Source organism: Pelobates fuscus, chromosome 9 (genome assembly GCF_036172605.1).
Source record: "Pelobates fuscus isolate aPelFus1 chromosome 9, aPelFus1.pri, whole genome shotgun sequence".
Taxonomy (NCBI): Eukaryota; Metazoa; Chordata; class Amphibia; order Anura; family Pelobatidae; genus Pelobates; species Pelobates fuscus.
Window position 1 is genome coordinate 66,334,363 of NC_086325.1, and position 19,503 is coordinate 66,353,865.

The 19,503-nt window shown below is 41.1% G+C and overlaps 1 protein-coding gene across 1 annotated transcript in view; it reads left to right on the forward strand.

Annotated features, from left to right (window-relative positions):
- Window positions 1-19,503, forward strand: part of GPC4 (glypican 4) — a 99,528-nt gene that overhangs the window by 45,115 nt on the left and 34,910 nt on the right. The window contains exon 2 of the mRNA XM_063432043.1: window positions 1,803-1,961. Coding sequence (XP_063288113.1) covers window positions 1,803-1,961 — 159 coding nt within the window. The remainder of the gene's footprint in view (window positions 1-1,802; window positions 1,962-19,503) is intronic.

Consider the following 19,503-nt stretch of genomic DNA (forward strand, 5'->3'; position numbering starts at 1 on the left):
ACATGCACCAAAACCACTATAGCAGGCTGTAATTATGTTGCTTAGCATATCACATTAAGGAACACTGATTTAAAAGAAAGTTGTACTGATTAGAAACTTAAATAAAACATTGGTGATTGCACATAAAGAACGGCTCATCTTCATCCCAGACAGAGGATTTTCCTTTGAATGCTGCATGCCTGTGTACAGTGAATCTGCCAATTATGAACACAAATGATCCTTTGATAGCCCCGAACAGCTGAGTGAGGTTTTATGAATCTGCCCCTAACCAAGAGACCTGCTTGAAAAATGTGCTTGCTGTCTTCTATTGAATGAACCTTTGCCCCCAGCCCAGAAGATTTGGATCAGGCTGAGCAGCTTTTTACAGATATCTCCCTGACTTGTTATGAAACTTTTTAACTTATTTATCTCAGTAACGAGGTGTTTTAAGTGAATGATTCCATATATATTTAATTATTCTGTAAAACAACAGTTGTGGCCTTTGATTTATGTTATCCTAGTCTTCCAAAACACACACACACACACATATATATATATATATATATATATATATATATATATATATATATATGTGTATATATATATGTATATATATATATATATATATATATATATATATATATATATATATATATATATATATATATATATATATATATATATATATATATATATATATATATATATATGTATGTATATGTCACATATATGTCTGTGTATTGTGTGTATTTATCACAGAATAGAGCAAACCTAATGGACAAAGTGAAATAAAAGACATGGAGCTTCTGTGCAGCAGAAAGGGCTCCTATATTATAGCAGTATAACTTACAGCAGTGCATTTTACTGTTTTGTTTGGGATAAATTTGTGAACCTTTTTTTTTTGTTTTTTTTTTTTTTTGTTTAAACTTTAAAGGGACACTAGAGTCACCAGAAAACTACAGGTTAATGTATTTGTTTTGGTAAGTAGAATCATAACCTCAGATGACCACTGGAGGTGTTTCCTGGGACAGTGCTGTACAGTAGGCAGCACTACCGTTCAGCATCTCCACGCTCTGCTTTTTTTTTCCACGCTGAATCTTTCTCATAGAGATGCATTGATTCAGTGCATTTCTATGAGGAGATGCTGATTGGCCAAAACGGGATTTGGCCCCACTTCATCCCGCCTCCTTGGCGATTTTAGCCAATCCAATACATTCCCAATGGGAAAGCATTGGATTGGCTAAAAATCTGCATTTCTGATGTCAACAAAGAGGCGGATTGGGGCCAGGGTCAGCACCAGTGGATCCACCTAGCGCTAGAAATAAGGTACATTTTAACCCCTTCTAAGGGGGGGCAAGCCACCTAAATGGTGGTTTTAACCCTATAGGGTCAGGAATACATGTTTGTGTTCCTGATCCTATAGTGTTCCTTTAAAAATGAACAATGCTACCTAGCAGATACATGTAATTCTGCCCATCTCCTCTTACAAATTTATCAGTAACAGAGGCACTCGCTTTTCCCAGGGACAGAATTAACAGAGGCATAGGTGGCCAAATGAGTGCCTAGAAGAAGCACAAGTAGTTGGGCAGTATGTAAGTTTTCCATTCCAAAGCAACTGGATATCTTGTTAAATCGATAATGAACTCTCTTTCTTGCTCACTCTGAGGCAAAATGTGAAAGTTATGTAGGTAAGACCTATGTGGGCACAGAGCTTTTATTGAATATTGAAAGATAACCCATAGATTTTCATTGAGTGATACCCTTTCCTTATTGGCAGTCCTTAAGTCCTGTGCAATTTGATTAAATACATTTTTATCTTATAGGTGATCATTTGAAAGTATGTCCACAGGGGCACACATGCTGCTCCCAGGCTATGGAGGAAAAATACAGCCAACAGAGCAAGCACGACTTCAAGGCAGCCGTCATCGAACCATGCAACAATGTGCAAAATACTTTTGCTTCCAGATACAGCAAATTTGATGGTAAGGACAATTTATTTACCTTTTAAAAGCAATGCTGTGTTTGTCTATCTCTATGTAATATATTGCAGTTTTTCAGCCTTTAATAGTGAATGGTCTCTGCTGCATTATTTTAGGCAGACAGTATCGGTGGCTCGCTGTAGGTAAAATATGTGCTGATACTATATTTTTGTGTTTCTCTTTCCTTTTGATACTATATGTTTTGGTTTAACGCCCTTCTCCTACCAGCAGACAGACATATGAGAACCATCTGTCATACCCAAGCATTGGCCTTGAAGATTTTTATAGTCCACTCCCTTGTTGTTCCCCCAGCCTTTGGAATAGGTGACACCTCACTCTCCAAACATACGAAAGCTTTAAATCCATTTCACATATTACATGAATTCTGGGTTTTGGTTTGTTTTTATTGTAGTCTACAAATGGCCAAATCCATAATGTCCCTTTCTTTTGCGTACAAGTAATCATTGGTAACCCTTTAACCTCAGGCAATGCAAAACACATCTATCATAAAAAGGATTGCCATTTCAACATTCAATGCAGTAAATTTCCTGCTTAATCTATAGTTTGTCCCAGGACCCAAAACATCTTTGGAAGTATAGTAGTGTTAATCCCGGGGCTCATTTTAAGATTTTTATTTTTTATTTTTTTTTTAAACCAGGTGCTAGGTTCTATTGTTGGAGAAAAGCCAAACTCTGATGATGAATAGTGGCCGACTCATAAGTGTCTGAGAGAACTGCTATCCAGTTACTAGAGTTAAATTAATTTCTAGTAATGGGATACAGATTGGTGACTAGACTCCGCAGTGTGCCTACAACTGTGATTTAAGCATATGAGATGAATATATATGTGTACGTGTGTAAATATGGTGAGACCAAGCACTGTGCAGAGTTTTATTGTGTTTGGTGTTACTTTTGGTACCTAGCTATACACTCTCATTGAAGTGGTCTGGGTGCAATGTCCCTTAACCCCGCAGTGCTAATTATTGCAGTTTCTGAGAAACTGTAATAATTACCTCTAACAGTTAATTCCTCCCCACATGCTTATTAGGTCTCCCTCGCCGCCTGACATCAGTGGGGGAGGAGCGTGGTTGGAGCCTGACCCAGCGAAGAAGGACATGGGCGCTGGATTCAGGTTTTAACTCCTTCAGCACCGTGGGAGGGGAGGCATGAAGGAGTGGGGCACTGCAGGAGCATAGTGCCCGGAAAACAGGTTTGTTTTCCTGGCACTATAGAATCCCTTTAACTTTCAGACCAAAACCAGCCCCATACTGGTCAGACCAAAACTGTTGAAACTGTGCAGTCCATGACTGATTTCTAGTCACTTTTTTTTTTAATCATAACCCATGCTCTAGTTTGAATCTAAAAAAAAAAAAAAAAAAAAAAAACCTGTTTAAAAGAGTGTCCATTACCAAGGGTGCCTGCAGAACGGTAAGGTGAAGTCTGAAGCAAGTGCCTGCCTGTGCTCATATGCATGTCAAGCTGGGATAGCTGTGGAAACATGATTTCTCAAATCTCTGTGCCCAATGGCAGTTAAACTTGGATATGCAGGTGATGCACAGCATTAGTATACTATTCAATATGAGCTACAAACCTGCTGGATTTTGCATTCAGCTCTGTATAATTCAATTTTCAAAGGTTAAGGTTTGTACAGAATCGTGCTTGCACAGAGACAATGACAGCTTCTCATTAACTGAAACAATTTAAATAGGTTTACTTAAATGCTTTTCCTTCACTTATTTCAAATATCCTTCTCGTTTGCATGTGTTTGATGTCATATGAGCACATGTACATAATATATAATGGGAATACTTGCTCATGTGGAATAAAAACTTTTAGAGCTCATATTCGCTTGAAAGCCACACTTTATTTTTGCTTTTAGGCTGTTCAGCACCGAACTCCCTCTGGACTCTTTTTAAATAACACAGCTTTGACTGTACAGGCAGAGTATTTTATGACCCAAACAACCTTTATTTAGAAGGCATTTATTATTTAACCCCCTCACCAAGTCTGGCATCCCACTTGGACTTACATGTGAGGCCTGCTGACCCTTACCCCAGCTGCCACCAGACCCCAAGTGCCCCTAATTGCTGTTTATCCAAATCTAATTCAGCTCCTAACCAAAGAATGAATTCCTTCTGGAAGGGGTTGGTCGTAATCCTAAACCACAAAACTTAGATGGTGGCCATAAAAAAAATGGACAGCTGTTTAGAGATTGTTCTGTGTAATTATGGGTTTGTATGCCATTGAAAATGGGCATAATATTTTTTAAATGTAATTTACACACACGTATATGTATATAATAAAGTTTTATTTTTTTTTCCCCTCAAACTTATGTTCCACTTGTAGTTAAGACGTTTTTATACCTATTGCATGCCTGAGTTCAGTTAAAACATTTTGAGGATTCATTCACCTTTGGACTTGTACCATATTTTCCCCCTTTTTCCAATTACAAAGCTTCCCTTTTGGATGGGAGCCATTTAACCACAATATTACACACACCCAAAATGTGGAATTCTCTGCAAGCAAAGTCCTGGGAGTTTATACAAGTTTCACATATTGAGGGTGTGTATCAACGCTTGCTACACACACACACCCATGTTTTTATTAATATATGTTACATATCTAATTACTTTGGGGCTTTCAGCAGAATAGCCATTTTTAGCAGTACATTCACAAAATATTTCCTCCATTGTGTAAGTAGAAACGGCCAGATCTGAGTGGTCTCTGGGACCTCCACGTAGCTCACAAGAAAAAGTAGAAGCAGCCAGTGGAAGTCCTTGCTGCTGTTTTGGTACTTATGAGGTAGCGTCTCCATGCTCTACTCATGCTGCCCTTTAGGGCACATGTTAAAATAGGTTTCCTCGTCACCTGCTGATCTGGCAAATAGGCTATATTAAAATTTGGAAATACTGCATATAAATTAACTGCCCTGTATGTTCAGCCATGGGAATCTCTCCATTAGTATTCAGACGATAATTTACAGAAATTATAGAGACCTGTGTGAATGTGGCATTTTATTTAAGCCTATATACCGGTATATAGTGTAATCATCTTGTGAGATACAATTCCTATTTTTAATTTTGTTGCGCGCTCAGACTGATAATTTAGATAATCATACGCCCACTGTGTCATGCATTGAAAGCTGCACCTCATTGATTCGGGGAGAGTTGACCTTTTGTGCACAGTAGGTAGAAGTAAAACATTCATAACTCACGAAGTACATCTTGGCCAAAAACCATTGCTACTTGCTGTGTATTACCACTTTTACATAGCAATAGACACACAGCTCTATTAATAGTGACCCTGCTGGTGTATAGAATGTCTACAAATAATATTGTACTAAAAATGGGACTTTAAAATAAAGTGTTTTTAGAACAGTACTTGTTTTGAAGATCTATTACCGTGCACATTCTTAACCCCCTGCTTAGCCCCCTTTTTATATTCGAAAACACACTACACATTAGATTTTCACAGGGTTGGTCTGGATGGAAATACAAACACATTTTATTTTAAAAACTAATTTCAACTGCTGACAAAACCGAATCATGTTATTGTACCTATGATTTTTCTGTTGGTGATGGTGATCTAGTGAAAATAAATGACTGTACTTCATCCTTCTCTTAAGTGACTTTTGCTGACCTGCATTTACCCTCATATAATTGCAGCAAGTGGTTATGGGATGTGTAGTTCATCTGGCTGTTAGTTTCTTTCTTTTTTTGTTTTTGTTTTTTTTGCAGCAAGATGGAGACCTAGCTGAGAGTAGTTTTATTCATGAAATACAGGAAGGAAACTACATTTGTAAAAACAGCCACCAGGTATCTTGCGTAGCCAAGTGCCTTTAATAAATATAATTGCTGGTGGCTGCTAAACAATTTCTCTTTTAAGTTACTTAGAAAATATATGATGTGTACATACTGCACAAGTTCTTGTGTGGGCATACGGTGCTCTTTAACACCAAATTCGGTGGCAGCCTTTAATGGAGTTCATAGTGATGTGATCTTGTTGGGAATAAATCCAAAGAACATCCCCAACCCAACAACATTGAAATGTCTACGTTTGTAAGTGATTTGCTGTGTTGTTGATATCCGCTGATAATCTTGGTGGAATATCCCAGTTTTGTAGAAGGATTCTTCAAGGACATTTTGCAAAATATTCTGATGCAAGTAGATTGTTGTGAACAAGCATGAACACTATCCATGCAGGTGGTGAGCTGAGGATTTATGGGGAACCAGGTAATTTCGGCACAGCCTAGTATTGGATCAAGTAAAAGAAAGCTTGCTATTGGTGGAAACAGCAGTGCTTTTTCAGATATGGCTTAGTGCATTAATATGTTTGACCTGCTCCCAGATTACAGCTATTTCAGCCATTCAAGTCATTCTATCTCTCATGCCAGGGCTGGTCCAAAGCAGCTGGCCTGGTAGGTTCATACATGCAGCACAACTGTTCTGATTAAGACATGGGAGAAACGAAGAGCCACTTGAGCACCAGCCTTAGTAATCCAGACGTGTGTGTGTATGTGTGCGCGCGCTTTGTAAATGCTGATTTTTCATTTCAGCAGGTTACATTACATCTATCAAAACACCACAGCCAACTGATATAAACTTTTTTGGATGTCGGTAAAAGTTACATTTTGTGTAGCACATAAACAGGGATGGCTGGACTAAATTAAGCTGTTTTGGTGTGTAGATTACCCCACTGCAAGAGCACTGTTAAATTCTCTGCCATTTAGGAGTTAAATCACTTTGTTTATAGTGCCCTAGTCACACCTCACTGCATGTCACTCACACAGCCTTCCTAAACACTTCCTGTAAAGAGAATTCTAATGTTTAAACTTCCTTTATTGCACAGTCTGCTTCATTTACAATTTATTTTCTTCTGCTTTGTTAAAAGCCATATAGACGCCATAGAAGCCTCTTGTGTGTGTTTAACTTTCAATGTAAAGTGCAGGAGATAAAAACTTAAAGTAAATGCTTGACAAAAGCATGTTTCATCATCTTACACGGGAATTCTATATAAACGATTTTCTTAATTCTGGCAGATATTGTGCTCTACGTAGCCAACTTGAAACAAATTGACTGGTAGGGAGCACTCCATGTCTTGTGACTACTTAAAATGTGGAATGGGCACACTTACTAAACGCCATGGGGAATTGGGCAATTCCCTGGAAGAGTTGGTAGATATATGTGGTGCCTGGCTATGCAATTTCCCTAGCAGGCTGCATCCGTATTTATTTTGGTTTGTAGGTAATTTTTTTATTTTTTATTATTTATCGCTATCTTTAGTGGTCAATCAAAACAGCATTTATTTCCCCCCTGTCAGAATATATATAAGTGATTTCCTTACCTCCTTACATACCAAAATTGCCAAAATACATAATACTTAGTGCATGTTTATCCCACACAACCACCTCTCAAAATACAGTCCCATTCTGAGTAGGAATGCAAGTATATATGAATAAATTGGCTACATGATAATCTCCAACCCTAGTCACACCGTTAGTGACACTTGGAATACTAAAAATATATATTAAAATATATATTTTATTTTTTGTGCATCCTTTCAGGGTTTTTTTTTTTTTTGTCTGTGCCTTTTTTTTGGCAACACAACAGATTTATGTTTTTGTTATTTTTTTTCTGCCCCAGAAATATGTTCTATTTCACGCTCTAATTTTGCCAGCTTACCCTGAATGACCTTCTCTGCAAAAAAAAAATGGCAATTTAGGCCATGGGCGTGTACCGGGTGTGCCTGGGCACACCCTAATCCCTGCGGCCCGTGCTGTGTGCCTCCACAGGCAGGGAGGGAGGCAGAAGAGGACCTGGGGAGCTCTTGCCAGCAGGTCCGCGGGGTTCCGTTCGCGAGGTCAGAGCGTTGCCGCGGTAATGCTCAGATCTCGTGAGAGTGAACTGTGGCCCTGCAGGTTAGAGTTCACTCACACTAGGACCACCAGGGATCAGGGATGGCAGCAAGGATCCCCCCTTCCAGGCAAAAGTTAAAAAGGAGCAAGTGTGTTGGAGAGACTGGCTGTAGAGCTACAAACAAAATGAGGAAACACAAAAGTAACAAATATAGCGTAACACTGTTATATGAAATAATCACATGCGCAAACACAAATTGCGCTCACAAGATGATATATAAAATGAATATAGTCTGGGATATTCCTGGAGAAGGCTACCACTATCTATTCTTGTTTTTCCATCACATTATTGATTTAGATAAAGTGTTGTGTATATATATTGTGTTTGCTTAACAAAAGGTAAAAAGGGGCTGTTTCCTAATCTGTCCCCCTACCCCAACACACAATCCCTCCAAACAAATTCACACAGCACACACACACAGCACCCTTACATACACACACAAAGCACACTAACGGCACCCTCACACACAGCAGTGTGTGTGTGTGTGTATATCTGTGTGTATGTGTATGTGTATGTGTATATGTATGTATATGTATATATGTATGTATATATATGTATATATGTATATATATATGTATATATTGGAAGGCGTAGCCTGAAGTTGTGGGAGGGGTTACCCGGCTATTTAAACTCAGGCCCCCTACACCACAGGGCTGATGCTGCCTGGTTCATGACTACTTCCAGTTCAAAGGTCATCAACACAGACTGCCTAAAACTCCAAACAAGCTGGTCTGGGCCTACTGTGGCTCCCATGCCGATCGGACCAAGTTTTTCCCTGCTCCAGCAACTCCCATCCTGCTGTTCCATCCACATGCGGTCAGAGACTCCCACGCTGATTGGTCCAAGTTCTCCCTGCTCCAACAACTCCCATCATGCTGTTCCAGCCGCATGCGGTCAGAGACTCCCAGGACGATCGGACCAAGTTCTCTCTGCTCCAACAACTCCCATCATGCTGTTCCAGCCACATGCAGTAAGAGACTCCCACGATGATTGGACCTAGTTCTCCCTGGTCCAACAACTCCCATCACGCTGTTCCAGCCACATGCGGTCAAAGTCTCCCAAGCCGATTGGACAAGTTCTCCCTGCTCCAACAACTCCCATCACGCTGTTCCAGCCACATGCGGTCAGACTCCCACGCCGATCGGACCAAGTTCTCCCAGCTCCAACAACTCCCATCACGCTGTTCCAGCCACATGTGGTCATTGACTCCCACGCCGATCGGACCAAGTTTTCCCTGCTCCAACAACTCCCATCACGCTGTTCCAGCCACACGCAGTCAAAGACTACTCACCTCCTCTCCAGAACTGCCCGTTCGTTCCCGCTGGCGCTATGAGACCCCTTACCGGCTTATCGGGCCTTTTTCTGGACCAAACCTCCGTGTCCACCAAGTCTGGGTACTTTCCAGCCACATAGCTGACCTCTCGTTTGTTTCCTGTACCAGTCAAATCCACGAACCGTGAGTCTGCCTGTACGGGCCAAATACATGAACACACAATTGTTCACACGTTTACGTTTTTACATACCGTCTATTCTGGACTTTTTCCCATTCAGGACTTAAGTCAGTTCACCTACTCCTGCCTGCTCTTCGTTCCATTCCTATTCGCTAGTTTCTTTTCGTCAAATTTCTACCGAACTAGTCTCCAGTCTATCTCAATTACATGCTTCCATCTAACGGCCACCACAATCATAGTACCAATTCGTTAGTTTTACACTGTTCCCTGATACATGAAATGTCCAGGTTCTTTAGCCTGCTACTAGTTATCCTTACATGCCCCCTGTAGTTCTGTTATATTTGCTATGTTTCTTGTTATTATTTACGATTGTGCATGGATATTGTCAGTTTCCCATTACTAATTCAGCTCTGGTAAGCATTTAATATTCACTACATTTATAGCATTACCATCATATATCGCATATGTCTTATTCTATCACTTATGGACCTGGTACTGTTCTGAGGCAGTCATCACGTTCACATTTGTTACCATGTGTTATGGCCAATCTGTATACTTGCTCCCACGATAGGTATATTACTTATTTGGAGGACGATCACCTATTCGCTAAACCTTTTTGTAACACGCCACACTCCTATGTTCATATGTATCGTCATGTTCCCTGGGACAAACCCTAGTGTACCAGGCTTTACCATACCATCATATGTTCCCCCTGACTCTACGTCAAAATAATCACGTATTATGCACTAAAGGTTATTTACTCATTGCTGCTATATTCTACTCAAGCAAGTTCATCATCCTAACCGACCCTTGTATCACTAAACCTACAGCAACTCCACTCTAACTGTTCTATGTTACATCAGCCAACGCTGGAACGCAATTCCTTTGCCAGGCCGTACACAGGCCCACGCCCGGGGATCCTTAATTCCCCACACATACACCCTCCTTCCCATGCTGGCACGACCATAATTAAATATTCTAAGTCCTACCGGGATAGCTCAAAACTGCCATCATAGCTTGGTATTCCATATCCCCCTATATGTATTTTAGCTAAAGAAGTCACAGGACCAATTAGTGGTCACTCATGACTCAGCCTATCCCCCATTATTGTCGCAGTATTGGTCAAACACTCCCCATGGTCTCTGGTAATGGCCTAGGATCCTCACCCTACTCACTTATTGGGATATTTGATTTATGTCCTATGAATCTTGTACCCACCATCGTAGGGTCAGGATTCTAACAACTGTCCTCAGGTTACCTATTCATAGACCAGCCTCAAGACCAACCACCCCGATTATACAGGCGTATTTCGTTCACAGTAAGTCAAGCCCAATTCCAGTTCCAACTTGCCTCCCACCATCATTTCTCTTTAGGTTCTCCAATAGCTCATTCCTCTGGCAAGGAAACCACATTCTACCCCAAGCAAGGTATGTTTACCCACCTCGCTACTACCCATTACCCGTCCCATTCTCGGATCCGCTATGTCAGCTATCAGCCTGGTACCCAGCTATGCCAGTAACTAGCCTCATCATTATCAGTTCCGTGAGGCCAACACCCATCTTCATCCGCATATGGAGGTACACGCCCCTCGGCCCAACACATAGCTAACGCCTCACATCAACCTCTCCAGGTTACGAGTTAGGGCCTCACCCAGCATGGCCTCTTATATTGACTCTTTTTACAGTCCCCAAGAGGCCAACGTTCTTGCCACACCTTTCAGTGGCCCCTGCCCACTAGTCCAAATCACATGAAGTCAAACCGTTGATATCCACTCTACTTGCCTCCATATATAACATCAACGATGGACTACAGAGACTGGAATCTCCACAGGCACTGATGCACATCCCAGCCACAGGACTCCCAAATCCCTCTCATGGTTATGTTATCCTTTCAAATCCCTCCCTTAGCACATCGGTTTACATTATTACTCCCTCATACTTTGTGTCCCTGACCATACGCAAAGACATCTGGAAAGGTTAATTCAGTCTCCTTACTGATTGCCTCCCACAATGTCTTGGAGTACAAGTCTTACTACTACGATGATCTGTACGTCGTTCTATACACCAGAATCCCAGACTCAATCAGAAACTCACTATCCCAGAATTCATCCTAGCCTTCAGACTTTTGTGATGTAAGTGGCTCTACTTCTCCTCACCATAGAGAAGGTTTGCATCGACAACCTGGAGTTTTACCTCTAAGCACAGCCTTTCTGTCACTCAGTCGACTTATACATCAAGGTTTCCACACACCAGTTCCACACAGGTCAAGGTCACACTCCTGTCCGGTATGCACGAGTGTCAGAACCTTCTGTCTGCATTAATAGACCCCGCAACACAATCACGTTGCTTAAGAAGGTATTCAACCATATTAATTACCCACCCCTAGCCTCAACTCATTGATTTCCTCTAAGGAATTCTCCCAGCACTAAGCCAAAGGGGTTGACCAGAGCTTGGGTGGGCAAGACAGACATTTCCTATGCCTCCAAGCTTCTACCTATTCAGCCATCCCAAGGGCATGTTCATGGCATTTTATGGAGGGATTGTCATGAATTTCCCTCACGTGTAACTTTTAGAGCAAAGAGTAACCCCAAGCTGTTTATCTTATTTGCTAACACACTATGTTGACTAACACTCAATATTAGCGAATGTCCTGCAGTCACCGGTTATCTTAGATAACTTCCTCACGATAGAACGCCCTCACTCCGCTCTGGTTAGTATTCACAAGACGATGGCACTTTTCCTCACTATGGGTTCCACTTTCACAAATTGACCTTCTTAGGCATTCATCTTGACATTAATAAGCTACAGAACATGTCCACCTACAGAGAAGGTACAGCGCATCGGAGTCCTGGGAACCTTTCCTTCTGAAGAACAAGCGGGGAGGGTGGGGGGAGAATGGATCTACAGTCCTACTGGGCACATTGAGGTTTGCCATGAGAATTATTCTGCACATTTATTTCCCGACCGCTGAGTCTTCTTCCCACCGACAGTTGCATTCTGGCACTAGTTGTAAGCAGACCTACACATATGGCTCAGGCCATTTCTCATCATTTCCCAGTTACATGGACCAATGCGTCCGCACACACTGATTTCACAGCCAATTTGGTGACTTTTGGTTCTGAGTTGCCTGGCCAGTTGAGACTCTTAAAAAAAAAAAAAAAAAAAAAAAAAAAAAATTCTATTCCTCGTCAACATTTCTTTGGAATCTGCCCCATAGTGGCCGCCTACAAGGCCTGGGGAGGTATGATCGGATAGGGGAAGTCAAGTGATTTTCTGACAATAAAGCAGCTGGCTATACCCACATTCCATGGCTTAATACTGCACTAACTCGCCTCATGGCATTTGGCAGATTTCTGGATTGAGCTGCCCTCTCTGATTATACATCACAAGCATACAATAGAGATTTCACCTTTACAACAAGTTTACCACCGATTACCATAAAACCGATATTCGTTCACTAGTCACCATTGCGACACTCCTCTCCTTTTTGCCCACACAATTTATAAAATCTCTCTTAACACTACAAAACTTACCTGGCTGGCTACACCATGTCTTAAGTGCCCATCCTAGTACCAAACAGTTCACATCCTCTTGCCATATGTAATACGTAGGGACAATCCTACGGGCAATAAGGTGCCGGTCAAAATGTCAGACCTTTACAGGTTATCACTCACAGGACCAAATCTCAATATGCCCCTATTTAACTGCAGGGCAAACCACTCACTACAGCTAAATTCATAATGTACCTCAGAACCCTCTTAACTAGGCGGGGACTCAACCCCAATGCCTTTTCGGGACATTCCTCCAGAATCAGGGCAGCATCAGCTGCTTCCAGAAAAATGTCCCTGCTCACACCATAAACATTAGGACGCTGGAAATCCACAGTATAATACTAGATACATACCACAACCAGAGCTAGAGTTGAGTAGGACAAGCCGTTATGAATCTTGCAACGTAAAGGTGTGTAATAAGGTATCTTATTCAACTTTTTGCCCTCTTTTATTACAGGCCTACCCGATACGTCGGTTTCGGCACACCACAACCGACTTGCTCATATATCTAACTTATCATGTATACGGCTTTTGTCCCCGACTACAAATTGGAAGGCGTAGCCTGAAGTTGTGGGAGGGGTTACCCGGCTATTTAAACTCAGGCCCCCTACACCACAGGGCTGATGCTGCCTGGTTCATCCCTCCCACCTCTCCCCTTATACATATTACTATTACAGGTGGGCCCTCTTTTATTACAGGCCTACCCGATACGTCGGTTTCGGCACACCACAACCGACTTGCTCATATATCTAACTTATCATGTATACGGCTTTTGTCCCCGACTACAAATATGTATATATGTATATATATGTATATATATGTATATATATGTATATATATGTATATATATGTATATATATGTATATATATGTATATATATGTATATATATGTGTATATGTATATATATGTGTATATGTGTATATGTATATGTATATATATGTGTATATGTATATGTGTGTATATGTATGTATATATATATATATATATATATATATATATATATATATATATACATACATGCATGCGGTGTGTGTGTGTGCTTTAGGGTGCCCACTCTTATGCAATAGGCTGCGCACGCCTATGATTTAGGCAAACTCTTCTTACATTACATTTGGAACAATTAAATAAATGCAAACGGATTAGAGATGAAAAATAAAATAAACTCTTCACGTCAAATTTAGAAATCTCCCCCATTGAGTTACTGACATAATGAAAGACTATTTGAAAAGGCATAACTTGGCTATACTACACTTTCTATGCCAATGTTTCCCAATTTGCTAGTCATAGCAGTCGATCAGTTATTCCTCTTGGATTGATATGATAGGTTTGAAATATTATTTCCTAACTCAGTGGTTCCCAAACTGTGTGGCACACAGGGGAGCCGCAAGATATTTTCTAGGTGCTATGATCATTGCACCGTGAACTGTGCCTTCCTCTCCCCTGCTGGCTCTGCAGGACCGGAGGGGAGTTTAGAGATCTCCCCCTCCAGTCTGGTAGCAGTATAATGCTGGTAGGGGAGGGAGAGAGGACTCTGGGGAGCTCTCCTCTCTGGGTTCTCCTCTCGCGAGCTCGGAGCATTGCTGCGGTTACCACGGCAACGCTCCGAATCTCGCGAGAATTAACTCTAGCAGAGGCTGCTAGAATTCACTCTCATCACCAGGATTGCAGGAAAAGTCCCACCTCCCAGGCAAAGGTAAGCAGGGAAGGGGGATATGAAAATTATTATTTTTAATTAAAATAATTTTTTTTTTATATATTTTATGAATTTGCCCTCCCACCGCCACAGACCCCACACCACAACAATAACTCCCCCAATACACACACACTGCTCCCCCCCCCCCCAACACACACACACTGCTTCCCCCCCCACACACACTGCCTCCCTACACAAACTGTACCCCTCGCACACACTGCCCCTCCATACACACAAACTGTACCCCTCACACACACTGTCCACCACAAGCACAAGCTGCTCCACATGCAGACACATCTCACACACACGCACCTCTCACACACACACTCCACCACTCATACACACGCACCCCTCACACGCACACTCCACCACACACACACACACACATTACATGCCTCACACACACTACTGCCTCTATCCTCTTCTACAGCCCCTATCCCAGGAGATCCCAGGTAAGTTGTCAAACTGTTCTTAAACAGTTTTAGTACTTTGGGAGGGCACTATGGGACTATTGGCACCATAACCACGACAAAGTGCTGTAGTGGTTATTGTGCCTGGATTGTTTCTTTAAGTAATCTACCAGGGCCCCTCCCAAGATTAGGTTCTGGATCGATCTGTGCTTGTACAGCATGAATTTCTACCGAGCAGGGGCCCAGTATATGCAGCTGTGCTGTACGTTTATACAACCTAGAAAATTGTTTTTACTTGGGGTGCCTTGTAAAAATATTAAGGGCGCCTTGAACCTAAAAAGTTTGGCAACCACTGTCCTAACTTAAATCATAAAACTTTTTCCACCCTAGCACAAGTACCTGGCTGAAGGGGTGGGGGAGGGAATCTAGGTGAAAAAGGGAACATTGTTTGTTTGTGTTCGAAGAGTGAAGAAAAGTATGATTTGTCATCCCTAAAAAAAAATGTTTGTGTTCAACAGATTTTCAAGGGATTTGTGTTGATGTGGTGATTTAATGAGTGTAGTGTATTTGTCGTTCAGCAATAAAACATGTTTTTACAACGCTGCAAAGTAAGAACGTAATCCTTGTGTGCGTAGACTTTGTTTAAGCGACTCTGGATAGAGGTGTTAATTTATGGAACCCAGTAGTCGAGACACCGAAGAAAAAGAGCATTGATTCCACATCTTTTCCCCAAATAAATTTTGAATGGTATGTAGTGGGTTTTCTTTTGTAATAAATGCCGCTTAACACTTCATGTAAGTAATGACTGAAGAATACAATTCTAAAGCAATCTTCTAGTTTTTCCTAAACTGGTAGGGCCAAAGCTTTTACCGATTGCAGTTTATTATCTTTCATAGATTATGGATAATATTCTCTGGGTTTTATCAGATTATTTTAGTTTTTTTTTTTTTTAGTTATCATTCTTTATTTTATGGAGCGGTATGTTTTTTTTTTTTTGGTGACATGGTTTCAAGTACAGTCAATAAAGGGGAACTAAATGAATACTTTCTAAAACGATATTAAAGCGAAGTAAACCCATTGTTTCGTAATACCTGGGGTCTACTGCTTCTTGAACGTTATATATATTCTAATAACATTTTCCCCCAAATTAAATATATCACAGTTGCTATGCATTAGTGCATAGAAACTTATGGGTTTATTTTAGGTATACTAAAGTGGAGGACAAAGGGACTGAGCTATAGAGTCATACATTGGCTTTTCCTTACATGCATATAAAACTACGCCAAAGAATTCACAGGACTTTGTTTGATTTGTCTGTTCTTGCACCTTAGGTGTCCGGAATATTTCTGTAAAAAAAATATTCTGTTCGACTCTTCAGTCTGTAGGTAGTGCCATAGAGTTGACTTCTTGTTCTACTTGTAAGCCCTACTACTCTTCCACTCACAACTGATTTAGACTAGATTTTGTCTATCGTAGAAACTTCAATATTGTGTTCTTTAAAGAACTGGTAAACCCACAACTTTTTGTGGCAAATATACTGATAATTTTAAAACCATACACATTTCATAGGACTGGCAGTGCACACTGAATTTGTGTGTGTGTGTGTGTGTGTGTGTGTGTTTTAATGTATCATGACAAGACCCGGTAATGAGATTGTGTGGTTTTATGACTTTGGCTGTTGAGTGCTTTATTTGGATAAGCTGGCCATTTGAGGTTACCCACTTAATCGGGAATTAAAAAAATCTTGATATGACATCTGTTTCTTTTATCTTGAGGCTTGTAAATATAAGGAAGTCATTAGCTCTATGTTCAAAGGCACTCACATAAAAATCCACAGCATTTCTGGGATTTATCTTGCCTTTCTCCCTCTCCCCTTCTTTTGTGTGTTTGCTATTGCACCAGCCATGTTTGTATTGAACATAGTATAAAGACCAACTTTAGTAGTAGAAGTTACAAGATTGAATTGTGTTTCAGCAAATTAAACATTGTGGAGCAGTTGAATGAGTTAATCAATAACCAAATTAGTTGGCACTGTTGCTAGAAAATGTATAGATTGTGAGAAGAAATCTTTAAATTCATTTTTAGTTTTTTCTCCTGCCTGTCAATCAATTATTTGGCACAGACTCTATGCCAAGGACTTAATTGATAAATGAGAGCAGAAGGCTCCTCCTACAGGTGGTTCATCTGCTATCAACCCATAGCAACCACAGCGCATGTCCTTTGGTTGCTTTAGTAATTCCTTAGTTACTGGCATTGACAAGGAAGCATGGGAACATTGAGATTGAAGCAACCAAGCCAGTGTCAGCATTATGGATTGGGAGTGGGTTTACTTTGCTTTTGGAAGTGTTCCCAAGCAGGGCAAATTCGTGAGCAGGAGGAGTGAGGGCCAACCGGAGATGGCTGTTACAGAAGTGTAACACCCACCTCTGTAATGAGATTGCAGCGGAGTGTCAGGTAAGTGGTGGCAGGTTTCCTCTAAGTACATGGATTTTGTTTGTCTTACAAGAACTGGTCTTGCAGGTAGAGTTGAGCATATAATGGAACACAAAACAAAGATACACAGTATGTAAAAGACCATAATTGTGGAAAATAATAGAAAAATAACCGGTAAACATGATTAATGTACTGGAGTGAGCAGAATGATCCCAGAATGTACATACTCAGTTTTTTTGTTGTTGTTGTTTGTTTTTTGCCGACCCAATGATAAAACTATGTGATCACAAGAAAAATACTGTTCATTGTTCAAATTGTTGAAATTAATTTATGTTTTGAATTTCATGTGAATCACACAAAACATTGACTTAAAGGGACACTGCAGACACACAGACCACTTCTGCCCATTGGAGTGGTCTGGGTGCCAACTCCCACTACCCTTAACCCTGCAACTGTAAATATTGCAGTTTTCATAAACTGCAATATTTACCTTGCAGGGTTAACTCCTCCTCTAGTGGCTGTCTACTAGACACTCACTAGAGGGCACTTCCAGGATTCTAGCACAGATTCTAGCTATGTGAGGACCTCCCAAGTCGCTTAAATTCCCATAGGAAAGCATTGAATGCATTTTCAATGCTCTCCTATGGGGAGGTCTAATGCGCGTGCGCGGCATTGCCACGCATGCGCATTAGGTCTCCCCGCCGGCAGCCGCGTATGCGCAATCGGTCTCCCACGCCGGATGACGTTGGTGGGGGAGGAGCGTGGGCGGACCCTGACCCAGCGCCGAGGAACACCAGCGCTGGAATCAGGTAAGCCACTGAAGGGGTTTGAACCCCTTCAGCAACATGGGGTGGGGGTGGGGGTGGGAGGGAGAGGCGACCTGCAGTGTCAGGAAAACTGTTTGTTTTTCTGGCACTGGAGTGTCCCTTTAAGAAGTATTATATATCATTGCAGTCATTTTTCTTTTGCATTCTATAGATGTTTTACCACTGCTGATATAAATAGAATTTTCTCTGTGATAGACATTTCATAGAAAAGTAACTTTGTAAGAATTGTAAACCAACACTTAAAAAAAAAAAAAAAAAAAATAGCAGAACAGTGTACTCTCTAGTGAATTTAATTCTCATCATTGACTGAGCCGTATTCTATAATCCCTTCAGGACAATAATTACCTCTCCACACTTAAAGGGATCCTTTAGTGCCATGAAAACAAAGCCGTTTTTTTTCCTGGCACTATAGGGTTAATAGGACTCCCCCCCCCCCCCCCCCCCCCCCCCCCGCAGGGCTGAAGGGGTTATAAAGTCAGCCTGTGCGGGAGACCTAATGCGCATGCGTGACAATGGCGCATTAGACCTCCCCATAGGAAAGCATTATTCAATGCTTTCCTATGGGGAAAATCTGACGCTGGAGGTCTGTGAGGAGGAGGTCTGATAACGGACCAAAACTCCCTTAGGATTCTGGAAGCACCCTCAGTGGCTGTCTGGCAGACTTAGAGCTTCAATATGAACATTGCAGCTCTAAGTGCAAAAGGGTCACAGCACCCAGACTACTTCAATTAGCTGAAGTGGTCTGGGTGCCTACAGTGTCCCTTTAAAGTTTTGTGAACACTGTTTAATTATACTTTGTAGTATGCACATTTTGAGAGCCATAAAAATGAAAACAAATGCAAACAGTATGTCGATTGTAAGCTTTTGTGTTCAAGGTCCCACATTCATTCAGCCATGGAAATATGTAATTGTGGATGAATGTGTCTTAACACTGCATAAGCATGTAGTTCCTGTTGGCTTGTTGCATAATGATATCTGTGTTTGTTCATTGTAAGAGTAAACCCACAATTTATGAAATATTGTAGGTAAACCACATGCCCTCCCTGTGTAAAGGGCTCCAGTAAAGGCAGAACTTTTCTTTTTTTTTTTTTTTTTCAACCAGGGTGATTTTGTGGTTAATATGCATTCACCCAACAATTTGAAACATTCTCCACTAAAACCCGAAGTTCACCATCAGACAGGAATTGCCACTCGTATAGGAAATTGTTTTGCTAATGTTTGGGGAAAATGACTTGGTTGTTCTTTTTAATCTTTTTTATTAAATTT